Genomic DNA, 22,292 nt, shown 5'->3' on the forward strand with positions numbered 1-22,292 from the left:
TGGCTGTTTGTGTCGTTTTGGGCTTTGTGTCTCTCAATTGGATGTGTTCATCTCTTTGGGCCGTGTACGTCTCTTTGAGCTGTATGTGTCTCTTTGAGCTGTATGTGTCTATTTGGGCTGTGGGTATCTCTTTGTGATGTGTGTCTCTTTAGGCTGTGTGTTTCTCGTTGGACTGTATGTCTTTTTGGGGTGTCTGAGTCTGTTTGGTCTGTTTGTGTCTCTTTGGGCTGTTTGAGTCTTTTAGGTCTGTGTTTGTCTCTTTGGGTTGTGTTTCTTTTTGGGCTGTCTGTGTCTCTTTGAGCTGTTTGTGTCTCTTGAGGCTGTGTGTGTCTCTTTGGGCTGTGTGTCTCTTTGGGCTGTTTGAGTCTTTGTGATCTGTTTATGTGTCACTGGATTGTGTGTGGGTGTCTGTGAGATGTGTTTGCCTGTGTGGTCTATTTGTCTCTCTTTGTACGATGTTAGTTTATTTGGTCGTTTTGCTTATCTTTTATCTACTTGTATCGATTGACAGAGTGAGTCGGTTTTTTCTATTATTGTCGCTTATTTCTGCTTGAGTCTTTTGGGCTGTTTGTGTTTCTTTTGGCTGTCTGTGTCTCTTAGAGGTCGTGTGTGCCTCTTTGGGCTATGTGTGTCTCTTTGGGGCGTTGAATCTTTGGTCTGTGTGTCTGTATGGGCGTTTTTTGTCTCTTTGGGCTGTGTGTGTTTCTTTGGGGTATTTGTGTCTCTTTGGGCTGTTTGAATCTTTTTGGGCTGTGTGTCTTTCTTTTGGCTGTCTGTGTCTCTTAGGGGCCGTGTATGTCTCTTTGGGCTATGTGTGTCTCTTTGGGGCGTTTGAATCTTTTGGTCTGTATGTGTCTGTATGGGGGTTTTTTGTCTCTTTTGGATGTGTGTGTGTCTCTTTGGGGTATGTGTGTCTCTTCGGGCTGTGTGTGTCTCTTTAGCCTGTGTGTGTGTCTCTTTGGGCTGTGTGTGTCTCTTTAGGCTGTGTGTCTCTTTGGGCAGTTTGAATCTTTTCGGTCTGTGTGTGTCTCTTTTGGCTGTGTCTCTCTTTGGGCAGTTTGAATCTTTATGGTCTGTGTGTGTCTCTTTTGGCTGTTTGTGTCGTTTTGGGCTTTGTGTCTCTCTGTTGGATGTGTTCATTTCTTTTGGCCGTGTACGTCTCTTTGAGCTGTATGTGTCTCTTTGAGCTGTATGTGTCTCTTTGGGCTATGTGTGTCTCTTTGTGATATGTGTCTCTTTAGGCTTTGTGTGTCTCTTTGGGCTGTGTGTCTCTTTGGGCTGTTTGAGTCTTTTTGGTCTGTTTGTATGTCTCTTTGGGCTGTTTGAGTCTTTTTGGTCTGTGTTTGTCTCTTTGGGCTGTTTGTCTCTCTTTGGGCTATGTGTGTTTCTTTGGGCTTTGTGCGTCTCTTTGGGCTGTGTGTCTCGTTGGACTGTTTGAGTCTTTTTGTTCTGTTTGTGTCTCTTTGGGCTGTTTGAGTCTTTTTGTTCTGTTTGTGTCTCTTTGGGCTGGTTGTGTTTCTTCGGGCTATGTGTGTCTCTTTTGCCTGTTTGAGTCATTTTGGTCTGTGTGTGTCTCTTTTGGCTGTCTGTGTCTCTTAGGGGCCCTGTGTGTCTCTTTGGGCTATGTTTGTCTCTTTGGGGCGTTTGAATCTTTTGGTCTGTATGTGTCAGTATGGGCGTTTTTTTGTGTTTTTGGGGTGTTTGTGTGTATCTTTGGGCTTTGTGTTTCTCTTAGGGCTGTGTGTGTATCTTTAGCCTGTGTGTGTGTCTCTTTGGGCTGTGTGTGTCTCTTTAGGCTGTGTGTCTCTTTGGGCAGTTTGAATCTTTTTGGTCTGTGTGTGTCTCTTTTGCCTTTTTGTGTCGTTTTTGGCTTTGTGTTTCTCTGTTTGATGTGTGCGTCTCTGTGGGCCGTGTGCATCTCTTTGAGCTGTATGTGTCTCTTGGGCTGTTTGAGTCATTTTGGTCTGTGTGTGTTTCTTTTTGCTGTTTGTGTCTCTTAGAGGCCATGTGGGTCTCTTTTGGCAATGTGTTTCTCTTTGGGGTGTTTGAATCTTTTTGGTATGTATGTGTCTGTATGGGCGTTTTTTTTCTGTTTGGGCTGTTTTTGTTTGTGTTTTGGGGTTGTTTTTCTATTAGGACTGTGTGTATTTCTCTTTAGCCTGTGTGTGTCTCTTTGGGCTGTGTGTGTCTCTTTAGGCTGTGTGTCTCTTTGGGCAGTTTGAATCTTTATGGTCTGTGTGTGTGTCTTTTTTTACTGTTTGTGTCGTTTTGGGCTTTGTGTCTCTCTGTTGGATGTGTGCATCTCTTTGGGCCGTGTACGTCTCTTTGAGCTGTATGTGTCTCATTTGGCTGTGGGTTTCTCTTTGTGATGTGTGTCTCTTTGGGCTGTGTGTATGTCTCGTTGGACTGTGTGTCTTTTTGGGGTGTCTGAGTCTTTTTGGTCTGTATGTGTCTCTTTGGGCTGTTTGAGTCTTTTAGGTCTGTGTTTGTCTCTTTGGGTTGTGTTTCTCTTTGGGCTGTCTGTGTCTCATTGAGTTGTTTGTGTCTCTTGAGGCTGTGTGTGTCTCTTTGGGCCCTGTGTCTCTTTGGGCCTGTATGTGTATGTACGGTCGTTTTTTGTGTCGTTGGGCTGTGTGTGTGTTTTTGTGCGTTGTGTGCTTATTCGGGCTGTGTGTGTCTCTTTAGCCTGTGTGTGTGTCTCTTTGGGCTGTGTGTGTTTCTTTACGCTGTGTGTCTCTTTTTTGACAGCTTGAATCTTTTTGGTCTGTGTGTATCTCTTTTGGCTGTTTGTGTCGTTTTGGGCGTTGTGTGTCTCTGTTGGATGTGTGCGTCTCTTTTGGCCGTGTGAGTCTCTTTGAGTTGTATGTGTCTCTTTGGGCTGTTTGAGTCGTTTTGGTCTGTTTGTGTTTCTTTTGGCTGTTTGTGTCTCTTAGGGGGCCGTGTGTGTCTCTTTGGGCTATGTGTGTCTCTTTGGGGTGTTTGAATCTTTTTGGTCTGTATGTGTCTGTATGGGCGTTTTTTTGTCTCTTTGGGCGGTGTGTGTGCCTCTTTGGGCTTTGTGTGTCTCTTCCGGCTGTGTGTATGTCTCTTTATCCTGTGTGTGTCTCTTTAGACTGTGTGTCTCTTTGGTCAGTTTGAATATTTTTGGTCTGTGTGTGTCTCTTTTGACTGTCTTTGTGTCGTTTTGGGCTTTGTGTGTCTTTGTTGGATGTGTGCGTCTCTTTGGGCCATGTACGTCTCTTTGAGCTGTATGTGTCTCTTTGGACTGTAGGTGTCTCTTTGTGATGTGTGTCTCTTTAGGCCGTGTGTGTCTCGTTGGACTGTGTGTCTTTTTGGGATGTTTGAATCTTTTTGGTCTGTATGTGTCTCTTTGGGATGTGTGTGTCTCTTTGGGCTGTTTTGAGTCTTTTTGGACTTTGTATGTCTCTTTCGGCTGTTTGTGTTTCTTTGGACTGTGGGTGTCTCTTTGGGCTGCGGGGTTGATTGGCAGAAGTATGTATTAGCGAAGTTATAGTGGAAGGCGAGTTGCTAGAGAAAAATCTAAGTTAATAAGGGTTTTTGACCGTAAACTTTTGTAAGACAATTATGGAAAATACAATTCGTCGCTTCATAGGTGAAACTTAAGTCCAGGTATGGATTGAAAAATAAACTATTTCTGTAGAAACTGAGCTAATAAGGGTTTTTGACCATAAACTCTAGTTTCCTATAGGAAAATTATGGAAAATACAATTCTATTGTTCAAATGTGAAACTTAGTTCCATTCTCTGGTTCAAATGTAGAAAAACCCGTGTGGGTGAGTTGAAATAAAAAAAATTAACAGTACATGTCTTAAAAGTGTTTTGGGTTGTCGTGCCTCATTCTCAGAAGGAGTTACTTGTAAAGCTATAGCGGAGGAAAACTAAATCTTCAATGTTAGATCTATAAGAAAAAAAAAGATCAGGATATTTTTGTGAGTGCGGAGTTTACGATCTGATATCAAATAATTAACTATTCTATTTGAACTTTCTCCAAGTTGATCAATCCAATGTGAAACTTAGTTCCATTTTCTGGTTCAAATGTAGAAAAACCCATGTGATTGAGTTGAAATAAAAAAATATTTTGACATGAAATGACTGACAAGTGTTTTGGAGGAGATGGATTGATTGACAGAAGGATGTATTAGCGAAGTTATAGTGGAGGGCGACAATGTCTTCAAAGTCAAGGCTATAAGAAAAAAAAAGTTCCGAATATTTTTGTCGGTTTGTAGTTTACGCACTAATATCAATATCAGTAATGATTCTATTTGAACTTTCTCCAAGTTGATCAAATTGGTCTCTAAACGGTTCATGATAAAAAAATATTTTGGTAAAAGAAAAAAAACCTAAAATACTTTACTTAAATCACTTTAAACAAACATAGAAGTTTTTGTTTTTTGGGTTTGTTATGTTTTATTGTGTTTTTGTTTATTTTGTGTTTTGTTGTTTTTATTTTTTTTGTTGTTGTGTAAGTTTTTTTGTGTTTGTAAATTTTTTTTTTGTGTTTGTGAGTTTTTATGTGTGTGTAAGTTTTTTTTTGTGACTGTGATAGTTTTTGTGTGTGTGTAATTGTTTATGTTTGTGTATGTATTTGTGTGTGTGTATATTTTTGTGTGTGTGTAAGTTTTCGTGGGGCTTTGAGTTTTTTGTTGTGTGCTAGTTTTTGTGTGTGTGTAAGTTTGTGTGTGTGTGTGTGTGTGTAAATTTGTATGTGTGTTTGTAATTTTCTGTGTGTGTGTGTATGGTTTTTTGTCGAAAACTCTAGTTTAATATAAGATACTTATGGAAATGTCAGTTCTATAGTTTAAATGTGAAAATTAGTTCCATTCTCTGGTTCAAATGTAGAAAAACACGTGTGGGTGACTTGAAATAAAAAAAATTAACAAGAAATGACTGAAAAGTGTTATGGGGGAGATGGCTTGATTGGCAGAAGGATGTATTGTTTTTGTGTGTGTATGTGTAAGTTGTGTGTGTGTGTGTGTTATTTTTTTTTTGTGTGTGTAAATTTTTTTGTTTGTGTAAATTTTTTTTTTGTGTGTTTGTGAGTTTTTATGGTTGTGTAATTTTTTTTGTTTGTGTGTGTAAGTTTATTTTTGTGTGTGTGTAAGTTTTTGTGTGTGTGTGTAAGTTTTTTTGTGTATGTTATTTTTTGCGTGCATGTAGATTTCTGTGTGTTTTTGTTCGGTTTCGTGTGTGTTTAATTTTTTTTGTGTGTGTTAGTTTTTGTGTGTGTGTGTAAGTTTGTGTGTGTGTGTGTGTGTGTGTAATTTCTTATGTGTGTGTGTAAGTTTTTGTGTTTGTGTGTGTATAATTTTTTACAATAAACTCTAGTTTCCTATAAGAAAATTATGGAAAATACAATTCTATAGTTCAAATGTGAAACTTAGTTCCATTCTCTGGTTCAAATGTAGAAAAACCCGTGTGGGTGAGTTGAAATACAAAATTTTTAAAAAGAAATAACTGAAAAGTGTGTTGGGGGAGATGGCTTGATTGGCAGAAGGATGTATTAGCGAAGTTATAGTGGAGGGCGACAAAGTCTTCAAAGTCAAGGCTATAAGAAAAAAAGTTCTGGATCTTTTTTCCGTAATCGTGCAGACAAAATTTGACACGACACACAAACAGAGTCATAGTAAGAGAGATATCCAAAAAGTGGTGTTGATCTATGTTAACTTAGAGTGGGGCGGCACTCGAAGTGAACCTAGATAAACCCAACTGTTTGGGTATCTCTCTCACTAAGTCTCTGTTTGTGTGTCGTGTCAAATTTTGTCTGCACAATTACGGAAAAAAGAGGCGTGAGAGGCGGCGTAGTTACCATCCAATCTTTTTGGTCACTTAAAAATGGCACTAGAACTTTTAATTTCCATTCAAATGAGCCCTCTTACGATATTTTAGTACCACTGTACACAAACACAAAAACTTACACACCCGCAAAAACTTACACACACACACAAAAATTTACACGCACACAAAAACTTACACACACATAAAAACTTACACACACACACACAAAATTACACACACACAAAAAAAAACTTACACACACACAAAAAAAGAACTTACACACACATAAAAACTCACACACACACAAAAAAAATTTACACACACAAAAAAACTTACACACACAAAAAAAAACTTACACACACACACAGATTACACATACACACACAAAAACTTACACAAAAAAAAAAAAAAATTCTCTGAGTGTTGAAAATGATTTAATGAAATTATTTTAGTTTTTTTTTTATTGTCCCAAACTATTTTTTTTATCCTAAACCCGTTAGAGACCAATTTTCTCAACATGGAGAAAGTTAAAACAGAATCATTACTGATATTCGTATTAGTGCATAAGCTAAAAACCGACAAAAATCTTCAGAACTTTTTTTTTCTTATAGCATTGATTTTGAAAAAATTGTCACTCTCCACTATAACTTTGCTAATACATCCTTCTGTCAATCAAGCCATCTCCTCCAAAACACTTTTCAGTCATTTCTTGTTAAAAAAATTTTTTTATTTCAACTCACTCACACTGATTTTTCTACATTTGAACCAGAGAATGGACCTAAGTTTCACATTTGATTGATCAACTTGGAGAAAGTTCAAATATAATCGTTACTAATATGATATTAGTGCGGAAACTACAAACTTACAAACATATCCTGAACTTTTTTTTTCTTATACCCTTGACTTTGAAGACTTTTTCGTCCTCCCTTATAACTTCACTAATATACCATATTGCCAATCAAGCCATCTCCCCCAAAACACTTTTCAGTTATTTCTAGTTACAAATTTTTTATTTCAACTCACCCACACGTGTTTTTCTACATTTGAACCAGAGAATGGAACTAAGTTTCACATTTGAACTATAGAATTGTATTTTCCATAATTTTATTATAGGAAAATAGAGTTTATGGTCAAAAACCACACACACACACACAAAAACTTACACACACACATAAGAACTTACACACACACACACACACACACAAACTTACACACACACAAAAACTTACACAAACACAAAAACTTACACACCCACAAAAACTTACACACACACACACAAATTTACACGCACACAAAAACTTACACATACACAAAAACTTACACACACACAAAAACTTACACACACACAAAAAAAAACTCACACACACACAAAAAAAAATTTACACACACAAAAAAACTCACACACACAAAAAAAAACTTACACACACACACACACAACTTACACAAACCCCTACAAAAAATTACACACAAAAAAAAAAAACACTTATCTGAGTGTTGAAAATGACTCAATGACATTATTTTAGTTTTTTTTTTCTTGTCCCAAACTATTTTTTTATAATGAACCATTTAGATACAAATTTGATCAAATTGGAGAAAGTTCAAATAGAATCATTACTGATATTGATATTAGTGCGTAAACTACAAACCGACAAAAATATTTGGAACTTTTTTTTTCTTATAACCTTGACTTTGAAGAAATTGTCGCCCTCCACTATAACTTTACTAATGCATCCTTCTGTCAATCAAGCCATCTCCTTCAAAACACTGTTCAGTAATTTTTTGTTAAAAAAAATTTTTATTTCAACTCACCCACCTGTATTTTTCTACACTTGAACAAAAGAATTCACACAAGTATAATATTTGATAGATAGACTTGGATAAAATTATATTATAACCTGTACTTATAAGATATTAGTGTGTAAGCTACAAAATTACAAAATATTCAGAACTTTTTTTTTCTTATAGCCTTGACTTTGAAGACTTTGTCGCCCTCCACTCTAACTTCGCTAATACATCCTTCTGCCAATCAAGCCATCTCCCCCAAAACACTTTTCAGTCATTTCTTGTAAAAATTTTTTATTTCAACTCACCCACACGGGTTTTTCTACATTTGAACCAAAGAATGGAACTAAGTTTCACATTTGAACGATAGAATTGTCTTTTCCATAATTTTCTTATAGGAAACTAGAGCTTATGGTCAAAAACCCTTATTAGCTCAGTTTCTACAGAAATAGTTTATTTTTCAATCCATACCTGGACTTAAGTTTCACCTATGAAGCGACGAATTGTATTTTCCATAATTGTCTTACAAAAGTTTACGGTCAAAAACCCTTATTAACTTAGATTTTTCTCTAGCAACTCGCCCTCCACTATAACTTCGCTAATACATACTTCTGCCAATCAACCTCGCAGCCCAAAGAGACACCCACAGTCCAAAGAAACACAAACAGCCGAAAGAGACATACAAAGTCCAAAAAGACTCAAAACAGCCCAAAGAGACACACATATCCCAAAGAGACACATACAGACCAAAAAGACTCAAACATCCCAAAAAGACACACAGTCCAACGAGACACACACGGCCTAAAGAGACACACATCACAAAGAGACACCTACAGTCCAAAGAGACACATACAGCTCAAAGAGACGTACATGGCCCAAAGAGACGCACACATCCAACAAAGACACACAAAGCCCAAAACGACACAAAAACAGTCAAAAGAGACACACACAGACCAACAAGATTCAAACTGACCAAAGAGACACACAGTCTAACGAGAAACACACCTGATAAATATACATACACACAGCCCGTAGATATACAAAACGCCAAACGACACACACACATAGCCAAAATAGACAAAAACACGCCCATAAAGACACATACAGGCCAAAAAGATTCAAACACCCCAAAGAGACACACATAGCCCAAAGAGACACACATGGCCCCCTAAAAGACACAAACAGCCAAAAGAAACACAAACAGACCAAAATGAGTCAAACAGCCCAAGAGACACATACAACTCAAAGAGATGCACACGGCCAAAAGAGACGCACACATCCAACAGAGACAAACAAAGCCCAAAACGACAAAAACAGCCAAAAGAGATATACACAGACCAAAAAGATTCAAGCTGTCAAAAAAGAGACACACAGCGTAAAGCGACACACACAGCCCAAAGAGACACACACACAGGCTAAAGAGACACACACAGCCCTAAGAAGCACACAAAGCAAAAAAATAAACACACAGCCCAAAGAGAAAAAAAACGCCCATACAGACACATACAGGCCCAAAGATACACACAGCCCAAAGAGACACACACAGCCTCAAGAGACACAAACAGCTCAATGAGACACAGACAGCCCAAAGTGAAACACAACCCAAAGAGCCAAACACAGACCTAAAAGACACAAACAGCCCAAAGAGACACATACAGACCAAAAAGACTCAGACACCCCAAAAAGACACACAGTCCAACGAGATACACACACAGCCTAAAGAGACACACATCACAAAGAGACATCCACAGCCAAAAGAGACACATACAGCTCAAAGAGACGTACACGCCCCAAAGAGATGCACACATCCAACAGAGAGACACAAAGCCCAAAACAACACAAACAGTCAAAAGAGACACACACACAGACCATAAAGATTCAAACTGCCCAAAGAGACACACAGCCTAAAGAGACACACACAGCCCAAAGAGACACACACATGCTAAAGAGACATACACACACTCCGAAGAGATAAATAAAGCCCAAAGAGACAAACACACAGCCCAAAGAGACAAAAAATGCCCATAGAGACACATACTTACCAAAAAGATTCAAACATCCCCAAAGAGACACACATTGCCCGAATAGACACACATGGCCTCTAAGAGACGCAAACAGCCAAAAGAAACCCACACAGAACAAAATGACTCAAACAGCCAAAGAGTCACATACAGCTCAAAGAGATGTACACGTCACAAATAGACGCACACATCCCACAGAGAGACACAAAGCTAAAAGCGACACAAAAAGCCAAAAGAGACACACACAGACCGAAAAGATTCAAACTTCCCAAAGAGACACACAGCCTAAAGAGACAGACACAGTCATAATATACACACACACAGGATAAAGACACACACATACATCCCGAACAGACACAAAACGCTCAAAGAGACACACACACAGCCAAAAGAGACAAAAAAACGCCCATACAGACAAAAACAGACCAATAGAGTCACACACCCCAAAGAGACAAACATAGCCCAAAGAGACACAAACGGCTCCTAAGAGACACAGACAGCCAAAAGAAACACACACAGACCAAAATGATTCAAACAGCCAAAAGAGACACACATACCCCAAAGAAACACAACCAGCCCAAAGAGACAAACACAGCCCAAACAGACTCAAACAGCCCAAAGAGACACAAACAGATCAAAAAGACTCAAACAGTCCAACGAGACACACAGCCCAAAGAGACGCACAAAGCCCAAAGAAACACACATAGCCCAAAGAGAGACAAACAGCCCAAAGAGACACACAAACAGACCAAAAATACTAAAACACCCCAAAGAGACACACACCCCAAAGAGACACACACAGCCTCAAGAGACACAAACAGCTCAAAGACAAACAGACAGCCCAAAGAGAAAACACAACCCAAAGAGACAAACACAGACCTAAAGGACTCAAACAGCCCAAAGAGACACATACAGACCAAAAAGACTCAGACACCCCAAAGAGACACATACAGCTCAAAGAGACACATACAGCTCAAAGAGACGTACACGGCCCAAAGAGATTTACACATCCAACAGAGAGACACAAAGCCCAACAGAGAGACACAAACGACACAAACAGCCAAAAGAGACACACACAGACCATAAAGATTCAAACTGCCCAAAGAGACACACAGCCTAAACAGACACACACCGCCCAAAGAGACACACACAGCCTAAAGAGACATACACACAGTCCTAAGAGACACAAACAGCCCAAAGAGACACACACACAGCCCAAATAGAAAAAAAACAACCATACAGACACATACCTACCAAAAAGATTCAAACACCCCAATGAGACACACATTGCCCAAAGAGACACACATAGCCTCTAAGAGAAACAAACAGCCAAAAGAAACACACACAGACCAAAATGACTTAAACAGCCCAAGAGACACATACAGCTCAAAGAGATGCACACGGCCCAAAGAGACGCACACATCCAACAGGGACACACAAAGCCCAAAAAAACACAAAAATCCAAAAGAGACACACACAGACCAAAAAGATTCAAACTGCCCAAAGAGACACACAGCCTAACGAGACACACACAGCCCAAAGAGACACAAAAATAGGCTAAAGAGACACAAACAGCCCTAATATACACAAAACGCCCAAATAGAAAAAAAAAAATACCAAATAGAAAAAAAACGCCCATACAGACACATACAGACCAAAAGATTCAAACGCCCCAAAGAGACACACACGGCCCCTAAGAGACACAAACATCCAAAAGAAAGACACACAGATCAAAATGACACAAACACCCCAAAGAGACAAACACAGACAAAAAAGACTCAAACAGCCCAAAAAAACATACACATATCAAACGAACACACACACTCCACAGACACACACAGCCAAAAGAGACACACACAGCCCAAATAAACACAAACAGTCCCAAGGAGACATAAAAATCACAAACAGATAAACACAGTTTTCTTGCAATCTATATCTCTTTTAGTATCAACTTCTTCGTATAGTAACACACTAAACGATTTTAGTTTGACAAAACTGTTCAAGCACCACTTGTGTTTTATACAGAGCATGTCGAAAAGGTAGAGCTCTCCATTATTGAAATTCTTTTCTTACCATCTACATCTCTCTTACTATCAACTTTCTAGTATACTATAACATTAGACTCTATTTTAAACTGACAACACTGTTCAAACACCATTGAGGTTACCTTAACTGCTAATCACTTTAACCCTTTTTCTCTATCGTCAAGTACATGCTCTGGAAAGGTACGTAGGAGAATAAGGCAATTCAGTGACCGGAGGGGAATCCTCGCTCGTAACTGCTAATCACTTTAACCCTATTTCTCCATTGTCAAATGCTCTACATACTCTGGAAAGGTATACGTCATTATCTTTAGAATAAATAAACTATACCTTTTAAATAATTTTTCCAAAAATATTTTATTCAGAGATTTCACGTTAAAAAGTTATCCAATCACTAATTACCCCTTTTTTTATATTGCCTCCTATCAATTCTGAGTTTCCGGCTAGAATTAGACAAAGCCCGTCTTAATCACCAATTTGGTAACCCTTTCGCAATAACAAAAGGCTTAGCAGTGATTACATCTCATTGTCGGCGACAATTCAATCAGATCAGAGTTGTGTAAATGGAATACCTTTTTCGCAAATTGAGTTAGCTTCTATGTCATAGGCAAAATATTTGAATTCCTTTTATTCAAATCACCTATCAAGTTATCAAAAAATATTTAAACTAGAAGTTATAGGCAATACCTGTTTAGAAGAAATCCACGTAAATTATGTCAAAAAAACTTGTCCTTCATAACATGTGAATGCAGTGTATGGACATTTATAGGGTTTTTTACTTGAGTACATTATAGCTTGCCAAGTTTTTTAAAAAACCGACTAATCAAGTTATCATATAGACTAACCGCCAGCTTTCTCTAACCGATTGACACACAAAAAAATGAGTGTCACATTAGAAAACCTGTCTGCTAAGGCATGTACCGTTCGTAGTAATAGGTGACTGACCCTGGTAAGGCATATTACGCAATCACTGGCTGGATTCCCTATTGCCTTACTACTACCAACTCGTGAAATTGTATATTTTTTTCAGTAAGAATGCTTCTATTAAGTCTATATAAAACACATAAAAAGGATACTATAGTTTTTATAGCTAGTATCTCTTTCATTTGAATTTCCATCTCCTTTGAATGAATTAAGGCTGGCGTCCGAAATATGAACTTGGATCTAATGATGCAATGCGAAGCAGGAATCTTCTCTGTTTAGACTACTTATTTTCAAAGCGCCGTTCGCTAGTTATACAGACAAATGTATCCTTCCTTTCAAAAATGTGAAGCAATATATATCAGGGCAACGCTTAGAGTTGCCTACAGTAAAGACCCAGAAGGCCTCAGTGTTTCATTATTTATCATTATTTTTTTTTCCCAGAGGTACTTCATAGGGAAGGTGTGGTCGTATAAACTTCGGAGGAGACTCATTCGATTGGAAATTGTAAGTTCTAGTGTCCTTTTTAAGAGTCTCAGGTGATTAGAGGGCAAACAGCCCTTCTCCACCCCTTTTTTCCCAACTGCGACCATTCAAAAATTTTTGAAACAGCCATTTTGTTTAAAATAGTCAAAAGGCCCATTAACAGCGTGCCGGGATTGATACCCCCAGGACAAGGGCTGTAAGTCATGCTAGTTGCCCATTGTTAACATAAAGGTTTTTATGGAATGGGTGGTCGTATGAACTTTGGTCTAATAGCCTGAGATAGTTAGTTATTCAACATAGTTCAAAGGTATAACTAAGGGGTTGACAAAAACACCCACAACCCCCGGGCAAGGGCTGTGAGTTATGCAATTTCCCATTGTATACATATAAGGTTTTTTCTTAAGAAAAGAGGGCAAGTTTGATCCAAGATATCCAAAAAAAGCTTAGAGTATTAAGATGAAACCTTAAGGAAATGTTGAGAGGGATGCCAAACACAATCATAACAAACTACGTGTTTGCTGGTTGTTAAAAGAGAATATCAGCAATATCTAAAGAACGGCTGAGGGCACTAGGTTGAAACTTTCAAGGTATGTTAAAGGGATATTGAAGAGAGATTGGAGGGCAAGCCAGCCAACTCCCCATCTCCTTGACCTCTTTATGTGCCCCCTTTCCTCTACAATGATCGAAAGTTTGCAATCGTCATTTTGTTCAAACTAGTCAAAATGTCTAATAGCTATGCCTCCAAGCATACCATACGCCTGCAGCACTTGGGCAAGGATAGTAAATTTTGCAATTTGCCCATTGTTTACATGCAGGATTTATCATTAGGAAAAAGTAAATGTTTGTCTCTGAATGTATCCCAAAAGATTAAGGGTATTAAGGTGGAACTTAGGACAATGTTAGGGAGGGAGCGGGGGGTGGGAGTATATTGTTCAAAATCAAAAGGCGGGATGTGCATCCAGTTTATCAAAAATGAGGGTCTGCAATTATACGAACAGCTGCAATTTTATGAACAGCTGAGAGTATTAAGTTGGAACTTTCAGGATATGTTGAGAGGAGAATGCTGAAATGTGGTTGGAGGGGTGCAAGCCTCCTACCATACCCTTTTTCCAAAATTCAGACAACTATAAGTCATGGGGTGACAAACCACTCCTCGACAGCGCCACTGCCCCGGCTGTAAGATATTCAAGTTTCCCATTGCTAACATATGATGTTCCTTATTCAAAAAAGAGGGTATGTTTGATTCTGGGTCTGAGTATTAAGATGAAACTTTGAAGAAATGTTGAGAAGAATGGCGAACACAATCAAACCAAGCTATGGGATTGCTGGTTGTTAAAAGGAAATATCAGCAGTATTTAAGGAACAGCTGGGAGTATTAGGTTGAAACTTTCAATGTATTTTGAGGGGATGTTGAAGAGAGATTGGAGGGCAGCCAGCCTCCCTCTCTTTTACCTTTTCAGGTGCCGCATCTCTTCAACAATGATCAAAATTTTGTAATCGTCATTTTTTTTCAAACTAGTCAAAAGGTCTAACAACTATGTCTTCAGGGATGTCATGCCCCCTACAGCACAGGGGCAAGGGTTGTAAGTTATGTAATTGGCAAAATGTTACACGCATGGTCAGAAGCAACGTATGATGTATCTGATCAAAATTTTTAGATAGCCATTTTGTTCAAAATAGTCTAAATTTCAAAAAAATATACATCCGGAGTTGACTACTTCCCCCAGACCCAGGGACAAGGACTGTAAGTTATGCAATTTGCCCATTTATAACGTATTAGGCTTTAACTGGAAAAAAAGGGATGTTTGATCCTGGTTCTCCAGAAAGGCTTAGGCTATTAAGGTGAAACTTTAAGGAGATGTTGAGAGGGATGCCCCTTTTGCTCAACACTGATGGAAATTTTTAAATAGTAATATTGTTAAAACTAGTCAAAATTAGCTATTCGTCCAGGAATGTCCCGTAAAGTCCCGAGGCAAGGATTGTAAATTACACAACTTGCCTATTGTTTACAGGTAGGAATTATCATTAGGACAAGGAAAATGTTTAAGTCACTAAGGCTAGGAATAAGTGAAGATGAAAAGATGGCGTTGGGTAATGAAGTGCCTCAAAGAAAAGTAAAAAAGTGATATTAAACCAACAGTGAGCGGAAACAAAGTCAAATAATAGTTCATGTGTATAAGGAATATAAATCAGCATGAATAATTAGTGATTCCCGAAACAAACAGAGATTGCAATCAAACATTTCGCGGTAACGAACTGTAAGTAGCCTAAGGAACGACCCGGCTAAATAGTAACCGAAACTCTAAAAAAAGAATTTTGATACCAATAGATAGCATAAAAAAAAATCAGATTTTTATGCTGATTTCAAATATGTAAGTTTCATCAAGTTTAGTTATACCGGTCAAAAGTTACGTGCCTGAGAAAATTGTGCCTTATTGTCGAAAAAAGGGGAAAACACCCCCTAAAAGTTATAGAACCTTAATGAAAATCACACCATTAGATTCAGCATATCAGAGAACTATACTATTGTTTGCTCCGTCCTCTTTAAACTTACAATCCTTATATAGCACAGATTTACTGTTTTCTCATAGTTATTCCTCATTTCTTTCCAAATATGACTCTAAAATAAGTTTTTATGAGCGTCACTGTTCTAACAAACCCTAAATTCTTTTTCTTTCTTTTGTCCATGCGGCTGGGAAATAGTATTATTCGTGACAATTAATATTCAAAATATTGTCTGTCTGTCTGCCTGACAACAATGAAACCTCTTTTCCATATCTACCATACCTACCAAATCTACCAAATTCCATATCTACCAAAGCTATATACCATATATAGCTTTCACAAAATCAACCTGTTTTTACTGATTCGTCAAATTTATTCCCTTTAATTCTCTAAATACTCCTCCAAAAATAAGTCCTCATGGGCGTCCCTGTTCTCAAAATTCTTTTCTTAATTTGTTTCCATGGAGTTAGGAAATGGTTTTGTGTCCTGACAATGAATGTTCCAAATTTGGTGTTTTTGCCTGACAACAATCAAACCTCTTTTCTACATCTGCCATGGCTTTCGTACAATTTACTTTTTTTATGTTTTGCCGAATTTCTTTCTCTTTCTTTTCAAAATATTCTTCCAAAAAAATTCCCCATGAGTACGAGTACAATTTGTCCTAACAGTGAACATTCAAAAGAAAGAGTTTTCTGCCTGACAACAGTCAAGCCCCCTTTTTTATTTCTACCATAGCTTTTAAACAATCTACCTGTTCTTCTGTTTCGTGGAATTTATTCCTCATTTATTCTTAAAATATTCCTCCAAAACATATTCCTATGAGTGTCCCTGTTCTAGTTACCTTAAGTTTTCTTAGAAAGAGATTGTACCTGACGACAATTAAAGTTCTTCCCATACTTAACATAAGTTTTTATAGCTTTCATACAACCTGTCTGATTTTACTTTTTCGCGAAATTTTTTCCTCTTTCTTCTTATTGAATAAAATAATGTTTTTTTTTTAACTGAAAGTAAGGAGCGACATTAAAACTTAAAATGAACAGAAATTATTCCGTATATCAAAGGGGCTGTCCCCTCCTCTACGCCCCGCTCTTTAAGCCAAAGAGTGCCTCTTTGTCACAACTCCACTTTTTAAGGTAATAAAAAACTTTAGCGTAAAGAGCGGGGCGCCGCATTCTTGAAATGTACCCATAAAACTAGTCTATTCACAGAGTGATCAGATCTCTCGGATCAGTTCAGTGATCTGATCACTCTGATCACTTTTTTAAGGAAACTTAAGAAAAAAGGTGAATCCTTAGTTCCTGTAACAATCATTTTACAAATAAATAATTTCTAAGACCACACTGGCTAATCATGATACAACGAAACAATAATAAAAAAAGAGAAAAACGAGGATTATACAAGCCAGTGAAACATATGAACTAAAATGCAAATATTTCGGTCAAGACCTCCGCTTGACCGTCCTCAGTGCAGGATAATAACATCAAAATTACTAATAAAACTCCATGGATACTATAAAGAAAAAAATTCAAACCTTGAAACGAAGCGTAACTATTTTTGATTACCTTGATTACCATTTTACAAATGGTAAGTCAATAATAGAGGAGTTTCATTTTTTGTAGGGAGGCAAAGTCGAGGAAAGCCCCTTTCAGATACGGAATAATTTCTGTTCGTTTCAAGTTAAATTTTGGCAAAGTTTCCCCGCCTGTAAAATTTCCTCTGGAAACTTCACCTCCGGAAACTACCCTCCCAATGTGAAAATATCACCGTATAAAACCAAAATTATTTATTATGTGTAGGAGGGAACTATCCCCGTATACAATGCCGGGAAATGTGGCTCCCCCTCCATGGAAATTCCCTTCCCCTCACGAAAAATCCCTCCATGTAAAGTTCGTCCCACATAAAATGGCCTCCCACCAGGAAAATTCCCTCCCCAGATAATTCCATTCTATCTGAAAATTACCCCTGGAAAATTTCTTGTGGACGATTCCGGCTGAACATTATTCCGGCTCCCCTCTGTGGAAAAATTCTTCTCACAAATACCCCCCCCCCCCTGCCCCCTGGTAGAAAGGTGTTCCCGAAGTATAAAGATGAAAATTCCCTCCGGAGAACTTATCCTGCGGAAAACTTTCCCTTAGAGAATTTCCCCCGTGGAAAATACCCCACCCACGAAAAGATACTCTAGACAATTCCAACCCGGTAAATATTTCCCCCAGACGATTCCCTTTAATTTCTCCAGATGTAAAATTGATTCGGCAAAGAGAAAGTAATACAAATAAAAAGAACTTTGTCTAGGAATATTGGTAAATTCCCCCAGTGTAAACTTTCCCTTGCAAAGTTCACCCTCCGGAACTTCCCTCCCCAAGGAACATTATCCCAGTAGAAAGCCCCCACCAGAAAATTCTACCCCCCACCCTGAAAATGGCAGTATATTTCCAACTATTTCCTTTCGAATGAGCCCTTTCTCGATATTCTAGAACTATTGGTTTGATGCAATCACCCCTGAAAAAAAAAAAAAAACACACATCCGTGATCTTTCTTCTGGCAAAAAAAAACGAAGTTCCACATTTCTGCAGATGGAAGCTTGAAACTTCTATATCAGGGTTCTTGGATATTGATGGTTTGACTTTCACTAAGACTCCTTGACTTTTAGGGGGCATTTTCCCCCTTTTTCAGAAATGAGGCAAATTCTCTCAGGCTCCTTGCTTATATATTTGGAATAAACATAACAAGCCTATTCTGTTGATATATATATATATATATATATATATATATATATATATATATATATATATATATATATATATATATATATATATATATATATATATATATATATATATATATATATATATATATATATATATATATATATATATATATATATATATATATATATATATATATATTATATATATATATATATATATATATATATATATATATATATATATATATATATATATATATATATATATATATATATATATATATATATATATACCTGACAACAATAAAACCTATCATCAATTTCCATAGCTTTCATACAATTCAGGGCGGATCCAGGATTCTTTTGGGGGGAGGGGGAGGACAGTAGGTTGATCCGATAAACTTGCGTTAGAACAAGTTTAAATAACGCAAACTTGCGTTAATTAAGTAAATTAAAGTAGTTTAGACTACGCTAGGGGGGGCATCCCCCTCGCCCCCTGGATCCGCTACTGATACAATTTACCCTTTTTTTGTCTGTTTCGGGGAATATGTTTCTTCTCCCTTCCAAGACACGTCTTCAAAAAAAAATCCCCGTGAATGTCCTTGTCCTAAGTACCTCATTGTTTTAGTTTCAGTTTTTTTTTCCATTTGGGAGATTATATTATGTCCTGGCAATGAATATTCAATAGGTAGTGTTTTTGCCTAAATACAGTCAAACCTTTTTTCTATTAAATAAAAAAAACAAGTTTTTTTAACTGAAAGTAAGGAACGACATTAAAACTTAAAACGAACAGAAATTATTCCGTATATGAAAGGGGCTATCCCCTCCTCAACGCCTCGCTCTTTACGCTAAAGTTTTTTTATTGTTTAAAAAATAGAGATGTGAGAAAGAGTCAAACTTTTGCGTAAAGAGCAAGACGTCAAGGAGGGGACGGCCCACTTCATATATTGAATAAGTTCTGTTCGATTTAAGTTTTAATGTAGCTCCGTAATTTCACTAAAAAAAACTTGTTTTTTTTATTTAATTTCTTAATGTTTTTTAATTAGTGAAGCTTTTTATTTTGGCTCACCGTACATGAATAATTAAAACAAAATTTGCATATTATATTTGGTTAAATGGCTTTCTCGAAACTTGTTTAATTTTATTTACGAACGTTTTTATTAGTAATAAATATACGTAACTTAGAATTAACTTACGTAACGAACTTCTATATTCATAAATTTTTAACACGTATACTAGGGGGTTCGCCCCCTAGTCAATACCCTGCTCTTTAAACTATAGTTCGAATTTTTTTTCCAGTTCTTTAAAAATGACCTCTTAATCACAATCAGTTGATCAGTTGAAAAACTTGTTTTTTTTTATTTAATTCCTAATCTTTGTCTTTAATAATGCTGGGAAATCCGGCGCCCCCTTCATAGCAATGTCCCTTCCCCCATGAAAACTTCCTTCATGGAAAGATCCTTCCATATAGCCCCCGCCCCTCTCCTTCCCCCACCTACCAGAAAAAATCTCCTCTGAAAAAGTCTGTATACTTCCTAACATTGAGTAAAGTTCATAACTTTCAGCCCTCCCCCTGGGGACTTTGGGGGATCAAGTCATCCTAAAAGACATTTTTATCATATTTTCGACCATGCTGAACAAAATGGTTATCTCAAAATTTTGATCAGGAGATTTTGCGAAAAAAATAAGCGTGGGAGGGGGCCTAATTGCCCTCCATTTTTTTGGTCGCTTAAAAAAGGCACTAGAACTTTTAATTTACATTCCAATGAGCCCTCCCACGATATTCTGGGATCACTGGGTCGATACAATCACCCCTGGGAAAAAAAACAAAAAAAACAAACAAACAAATAAACATATAAACACGCCTCCGTGATCTTTCTTCTGGCAAAAAATGAAAAAGTACAGAGTTTTATAGATAGGATCTTGAAACCTCTACAATAGGTTTCTCTGATACGTTGACTATGATGGTGTGATCTCAATTAATTTTCTAAGACTTTTAGGGGGTGTTTTCCCCTTTTTTCGAAAATCAACCAAATTTTCTCAGGCACGTAACTTTTGATGGGTAAGATTAAACTTAATGAAACTTATATATTTGAAATCAGAATTAAAATCTGATTCTTTTGATGTATCTATTGGTATCAAAATCCCGTTTTTTAGAGTTTCGGTTATCATTGAGCCGGGTCGCTCCTAACTTACAGTTCGTTACCACGAACTGTTTGATATTCTGCATAATTTTTATCGCGTTCACGCAATTTTCCTGTTTTTTACTGTTTCGTCAAACTTCCTCCTCCTTCCTAAAAAAAAAACGGCTCCGAAAATAGAACTCCATTTGACATCTTGTTCTAATAACCTCAATTTTTCCAGGTGGTCGGTAAATGGTATAACTCCCTGACATTAGATATTCAGAAGATAGAATTTCCGAGCGAGGACGATGAGACCTACTTTCCGTATCTACCTACATCCGTATGTTCATTGCCATGCAAAATTGGGGAAATAAAAATTATGCAACAGGTGAGGCTTGAATAATTATGAAGCAAGGGCGGATCCAGGATTTTTTTTTCGGAAGGGGGGAGGTTACTAATTTTTGACTCAGTTTTCAACTAATTTTACTGATTTTCACCTAGGTTTTACTAATTTTCAACTTATTTTCGACTCGGTCAAAAATTTCGGGGGGGGGGTTCAAAACAGGTAATCCCCCCCCCCTGGATACGGCCTTGTTATAAAGCCATGTATTTATGGTTAAGGCCTCAAATATATTTATGGTTTATTGTTAGGTAAAATTGGGGAAATTAAAATTAGCAACAAGTGCGGGTTAAATAATTATAAAGCCATGTATTTATGGTTAAGGCCTCAAATATATTTATGGTTTATTGCTAAGTAAAATTGGGAAAACTAGCAACAGGTGCGGCTTAATTATATGTATAAGGTTATGTGTTTAAATTTAAGACCTTAGATATATTTATAGTTCATTGCCATGTAAAATTTGGGAAACCCAAATTATGCAACATATGCGGCTTAAATGCATTTTTAAGGCCATGTATTTATGGTTAAGCCCTTAAATATATTTTTAGTTCATTGCCATGCAAAATTCGGGAAATCAAAATTATGCATCAGGTGCGGCTTAAATATATTTATAAGGCCATACATTTTATGGTTAAGGTTGGTTCAGGATAAAATTTTGATTCTAAGGATATATATTTATTTCTTAGCTATCTTATTAGTGAGTTAATCGAAAAAATTACCGGGGACAACTCCTGGGATTTTGAAGGCAGTCTTTAAACTTGTAAAATAATAAATACTAAGACTAGTGGTAGGTCATTTTAATTACAAGTTAGAACAAGTTCGATCCAGGACTTTTGTTAGGCAATGTGACCCTCGTCGCTATTTACGTCTCCCTAAATGTTCCTGACAAAATATTTGTTTTCGGTTTAGCCCCCCTCTCTTAAGAAGCGAACTTCTACGTAAATGTCTATTCTTGGTCCCTTTCCTCTCTCTACGTTGATATCCAGAATCCAAAGAAAAAATTATCATTCTCATTGAAATTCATTATGTTTTCCTTTTAAAACACCTATGATTTATTTATTTTTCTAATTTTCACCTCATTCAGAGACAAACTCTCATGTACATTCCTGATCAGTATACATACACCATTTATTCTATTCTAACGAAAGAATGCAAAACCCATCCAAAATGAGTAGTTTTCTAAGTTCAAGCACTCTGGAACTCAGGTAGTGACTTCAGGTCCTTGACTCCCCATCCCCGAAGAATCCAAAAATATTCATGACTGTCCCTGTAATCTCTTATATTTCTTAATAGAACGTTTATGTTTGTTTGTTTTGTTTTTTTGGAAAATATGCCCAATTTCAAAAAAATTCCTGATAATTATGGTGATACATTATTTTTGGCAATCACAAACTCGCATAAGGAGCCATGGACCCTTTTATTCCTTTTTTCCCTTGACTCTGAAAAATTCCATTACTTAGTCCCGTTTTTTTTTTTTTTTTTTTTTTTTTTTTTTTTTTTTTTTTGTCCC

General features: G+C 37.2%; 1 protein-coding gene across 1 annotated transcript in view; it reads left to right on the forward strand.

Annotated features, from left to right (window-relative positions):
• LOC148953700 (metabotropic glutamate receptor-like) overlaps nt 1–20,785 on the forward strand; it is a 265,383-nt gene extending 244,598 nt beyond the window's left edge. The window contains 1 exon segment of the mRNA XM_089085810.1: nt 20,624–20,785. Coding sequence (XP_088941936.1) covers nt 20,624–20,785 — 162 coding nt within the window.
• The last annotated feature ends 1,507 nt before the right edge of the window (nt 20,786–22,292 follow it).

Source organism: Artemia sp. Qi Xiang Cuo, chromosome 3, assembly GCF_049724085.1.
Source record: "Artemia sp. Qi Xiang Cuo chromosome 3, ASM4972408v1, whole genome shotgun sequence".
NCBI classification, from domain to species: Eukaryota; Metazoa; Arthropoda; class Branchiopoda; order Anostraca; family Artemiidae; genus Artemia; species Artemia sp. Qi Xiang Cuo.